The sequence below is a fragment of the Lactuca serriola genome, chromosome 2, assembly GCF_051521515.1.
Source record: "Lactuca serriola cultivar US96UC23 chromosome 2, Lser_US96UC23_V15, whole genome shotgun sequence".
NCBI classification, from domain to species: Eukaryota; Viridiplantae; Streptophyta; class Magnoliopsida; order Asterales; family Asteraceae; genus Lactuca; species Lactuca serriola.
In genome coordinates, this window is record NC_136409.1 from 185,788,645 (window position 1) to 185,793,862 (window position 5,218).

A 5,218-nucleotide genomic window follows, 5' to 3' on the forward strand; every position below is an offset into this window, starting at 1 on the left:
TTTTAATTTTAATTGTACTAAATGAACCAATAAACATTTTATAGTTTCATTTATATCATTGGAATTTATTTTTACCATATAAATTAATATTAAATCATACATGGCGACGTTGGCAAGAGACACGAAAAAAATTATTCACTTATATTTATATAGACAGTTAGACACAATGTCTTCGTTGAACAGACATAAATAAACGAATTATGTCATGTTTGGATATCATAGTTGACACATATGATTCAATATTAGTTTACTCAGTTAAAGTCTACTACAAGGGTATAATGAAAACAAAAAGATTATTTACCTGTTGAGTAAAATTAAAATATAAATATACAAACAACAAACAAATTAAATACAACTTGTTATTTTACGACATTAACATTTAATTTAGATATTATTCTTACACATATATGTATTATATAATTAAAATTATATGTTTAGACCAACTAATTAAGAACGGAATTTCATTATTGAAAGCGGGTTGCTAAAATGAAAACAAAGAAAAAATAAAGGTTTGTTACTTTGTCTAAACGAATTGGAACTAAACAAATGAGTAGTGGGCACGCGATGGGCTTGTGTAGATGCGTGGAGATATGAAGAACCATTCCATCTCCCACGTGGGAATTGCATGCTTCTGATTTTATGTTTTATGTGCCAAAAACTTCCGAAAACAATCCCATGCATTCTTACCAACTGAATATTGCACTTTACCACCCTCTAATTCCATTCCGGTTCCCTGTTTGCTAAAACATACGAAAACTAGTTCACTTTAGTATTACCTTAATTAAACACATCATATCTAATTTAATCAGGACAGTTAAGTAATATCACTAAGCTAATTCGTGAATATTTGGATTTTCAAACATAAATGGAAAACGTGTAGAGGACATGATATTATTAGTTTGTACATTTACGCATGAAACACGATACTTATTATAACCTTTAAAATCATAAATTTATTTTTAGCAAGGCAAATTGAGCCATATCACGTTTATTTGTTTTAAAAGGAGTCACGCTTTTTATCAAAATTTAACATAATAAATACCAACGGTTAGAAGAATCATTATAATATCCGGTTCAACTATATATATATCTTTTCATAAATAGCATCTGTATTTCGTTGTAGAAAAGGAAACGTCATTGCATGTATAACAACCTTTTCTATATTTACATATAAAGACGATTTGTTTCGAAACTTAATTTATCCTTTATCATACAAAACGTATCTTTCTAACCATTTATTAACTTATAGTCAATAGTAGCTAGTGTTGTAAAAATCTTGGCTAGGTCCCGATTAATCTCCGATTAGTCCATAGACGCTACCCGAATGACTAGAAGATGTCTAACTATTAATCCCTTACATACAAAATGAGCAAAGCAGTAGCAAACGATAAAATTTAAACACTTTGAATAAGTATACTATCTCAATAGAAACCATTTGAGTAATGATTAGTATTGTATTTTGTTATGATATTAATGATATTTATGAATTTTGTTATAATATTAGTCATTTAATTTTTTAAAATTCGACCGATTAATCTCGACGTATGTAACCCAATCCACTTACTAGCAAATGTGAGAGTTTTTTACAACATTTAACTTTATACTATATAATAAACAAATGGATTATTATATCTATCTATTTATTTCAACACCAAATTAAGGTGTCGTGAGTTTGTTTGTTTGTTTAAAATTGGTTGTAAATGGTAAATCTAAGTGGCAATAAGGGTGAATCTCCATGTGGACATGTTTGCCAAATCTGAAAAACATCTTACAAATTCTTTCGAAGGAACTTGACACCTTAATGGTTTCTGATTCAACAAAGACTACTTAATTTGCTACTGTCGTATCACCATTGTGACGACATATCCAACTTATCAATCTCCTTCTCTCTTTTTGTGCCTTTATTTTTCTGGGTGATTGGTGTCGTGTCCCATTAATACCAACTATTGTCTCTCCAACAACGTTAAGTTTCAAGAAATCGTGCCTTCTTTGTTTCTCCAGTCTGATCATCTCCTATTTTCTGTTCAACGTTTCCACCAAAATTAAACAACCGCAAATGGCCGAAGAGAAAAGTTTCCAGTCACTCAACAAACCTTGTGTTCTGCTCATAGGTATATACATGATCAATTTCTATCACCATCTATAATCAATTCAATCCGTATTGGTTCTGAATTCTGATGTATGGGTTTGTATGTGTGTATATATACAGTGATTGCTGGGGTGGAGCGGTTTGTGTTCAAAGGCGTGGCGTCAAATCTTGTAATTTATCTGATCGACGTGATGAATATGAGCAGCTCCTCCGCCGCGAGAACCGTCAACAGCTGGTGTGGTTTTACATCGATGTTGCCATTATTGGTGGCGCCGCTGGTGGATTCTTATTGGAACCGATACTCCACCATATTAGCGTCTTCTTTCCTCTATCTCGTGGTACAGATATGATGGACCATGCACCTAAAATTCATAAACAAATCGAACCACTTTTTCACATACCTTATTGATTTTCATTCGTTTTCAGGGGCTATTGGCATTAACATCAACAGCATTAAACAAATCTAACTCATCATCATCTTCATCGTCTTCGTCACTGTTTTGGTCACTTTATCTAATTTCACTAGGCCAAGGTGGGTACAATCCTTCTTTGCAGGCGTTCGGCGCCGATCAAATCGATAAAGAAGACGAGCTTCCGACGAAAACTGATACTGATAAGAGCCCCGCCAAGAAAAGCATGTTCTTTAAATGGTGGTATTTCGGAATCTGCAGTGGTAGTCTTATAGGCGTGTCAATCATGCCGAATATACAAGACACTGTGGGTTGGGGTTTAGGGTTTGCCATGCCCACCATGGCCATGGCAGTCTCCATTGTTATGTTTTCATGCGGCAGCCGGTTTTACTCGTATAGCCATGACCGGAGCAATGACGTTAGATCTTTGGAGAAGGTCGTTCAAGCCATTAAATGTTCTGTGTCTAAATTTGTCCATTCCAAAACAGAAGAAAAAAAACCAGGCCTTGTTGATCTCGAGTAAGTTCTTGATGATTTTTGTTGTGCTTTATGCATCAACGACAGTACTCTTTCTATTGCTAGCAGCCTAAACTTCTCAAAACAGATCAATGTACAACGTTTCAGGCACTTCGAACAAGTCATTATTCGTTGATTGGGCAAAATTTCGAAAAGAATATGGACGTGTTTGTCATCAACTATTTTGAAGTTTTTTTGAAGTTTCTAGTGACATAAAAAAAACTCGGCTTTAATAAAATGCTTTTCTTTATATAATGTTTAAATTTTTTTTTGAGTTTTTTTAATTAATTTTCAGAATTAAGCTTGAAAATATATTTATATATTTTTCAAATATAATTTTATATATTTCAAAAATTCATATAACAAATAAAAATTATAGTCTTCAACTTCTAACTACAGGTTTGGGAATGTTCATAATATGTTTTTTAAGGTTTGCTCGAAAGAAAATTATAAATATGGTCCCTCCACCCCTACATATCCATACAGTTTAAGTTATATATATTTTTTCTTTTTTCTCAACTGTCAATTTCTTAACATAATATAAACTATTTATTTTTTGTTTTTATTTAATTTTTCATAGAATCATTTAATTGCAAAAATTAGATAAAACATGCAGACAGCATTATCACTAGACCATATGTTGTATATGTTTTCTTAAGATTTTGTACGTATATAAATAATACATAATAGCATGCATAGTTTTTGTTTTCAAGGATCTCAATCACAATTAAGTACTTTTTTTTTTAATAAGATCTTAACTATGTCTTTCAGGCTCGAAGAGAAACCGCTCTGTTTAAAAGGAGAAAATGAAACTGTATGTTTAGTTGATGAAAGGTCAAACAACAGTAATCATCTGGTCAAAATCGTAAAAGTCGTCGTCAGTCTACTACCTATTTGGACCACATTGCTAATGTTCGCCGTCATTTTCCAACAACCAGCAACCTTCTTCATAAAACAAGGAATGGCGATGAAAAGAAACATCGGAGACAGCTACAAGATCCCGCCGGCAACCCTCCAAAGCGCCATAACCATATCAATAATCCTTCTTATGCCATTCTATGACACCATCTTCATCCCCTTGACTAAATTAATCTTGCGTAACGAGAACGGAATCACGACAATGCAAAGAATCGCCATCGGAATGTTCCTTTCCGTTATCGCAATGATATTCGCAGCTACTGTCGAAATGAAGAGACTTCAGACGTCGACGGAATCAGAATTGGAGACTCTGAGTATATTTTGGTTGTTACCGCAGTACATATTGTTGGGTATATCGGACATTTTCACGGTGGTCGGAATGCAGGAGTTTTTTTACAGTGCGGTGCCGGAGGGGATGAAGACGATGGGGATAGCTCTGTATACAAGTGTGTTTGGGGTGGGGAGCTTTTTGAGTGCATTATTGGTGTATTTGGTAGAGTATTTTACGAGCTCTGAAGGTGGGAAAGGTAACTGGTTTTCAGATGATATGAGGGAAGCAAGGCTGGACAAATATTACTGGTTGTTGGCAGTTACAAGTGCTTTAAGCTTGGTGATTTTTGTGTTGCTTTGCAACCTTCAAAAGACAAAATCATGATTGATGGAAACATAATATCACAAAGATCATAGTTTTAACTTTTACTCTCTTTTTACATGAAAAAAAACACCTTAAACGTTAACCAAGTAATCAAGTGTTTTGGGTTGCGTTTAACTTTTATATGTACATACTTTTGTTTTGTTTGTTTTGGATTTTGACGTAGATACATAGAGATCTTCCCAAAAATAAAACGTTTGTTTTAGTTACATATGTATGTTATGGGTGATAATTGTTTTCACTTTTCAATGAAACAACGATTTAATCTATCATGTTGGCTTAATTAATACATGAGGTTGGTAAGAACATTAGTAGCTTTTTATTATTTTGTTAGTGAAGATGATTTTTATTGTGGCAACTCTAACAACTTGATATCTTCTAACTTTTTTTTTTAAGTTTTTTTTTTTAGTTTTTGGCCTTTGCATTTCATCTTACCACAAGTCTTATTTTTAGCTCGACACATGAACATCACATCATTTTCCACTCACTTCTTTCATCCCAAAAAACTAAAATATAAAAATGGTACCATATCCATAAAAAAAATTAATATAATTTGATAATTACTATACACATTTTTATGCACAAGTACAACTGTTGGGGGTGAGATTGTTATACTTCTTCCATAGCTAGGCT

At 33.0% G+C, this 5,218-nt stretch overlaps 1 protein-coding gene across 1 annotated transcript; it reads left to right on the top strand.

Moving 5' to 3' along the window:
* Nucleotides 1-1,711: 1,711 nt before the first annotated feature.
* On the top strand, nt 1,712-4,854 carry LOC145087719 (Major facilitator superfamily protein). Its single transcript, XM_079025761.1, has 4 exons — nt 1,712-2,111; nt 2,210-2,427; nt 2,516-3,018; nt 3,787-4,854. The coding sequence occupies exons 1-4, from the start codon at nt 2,057-2,059 to the stop codon at nt 4,586-4,588; spliced, it is 1,578 nt and encodes a 525-aa protein (XP_078881887.1). The 5' UTR covers nt 1,712-2,056; the 3' UTR covers nt 4,589-4,854.
* Nucleotides 4,855-5,218: the final 364 nt, after the last annotated feature.

What these genes read in the sequence shown, in the direction of transcription:
- LOC145087719 (XM_079025761.1), top strand. Translation starts at nt 2,057, where the DNA reads ATGGCCGAAGAGAAAAGTTTCCAGTCACTCAACAAACCTTGTGTTCTG. An exon ending in ACCTTGTGTTCTGCTCATAG is followed by an intron (nt 2,112 to 2,209) that starts GTATATACATGA and finishes GTATATATACAG; the next exon opens with TGATTGCTGGGGTGGAGCGG. An exon ending in CCAGGCCTTGTTGATCTCGA is followed by an intron (nt 3,019 to 3,786) that starts GTAAGTTCTTGA and finishes TATGTCTTTCAG; the next exon opens with GCTCGAAGAGAAACCGCTCT.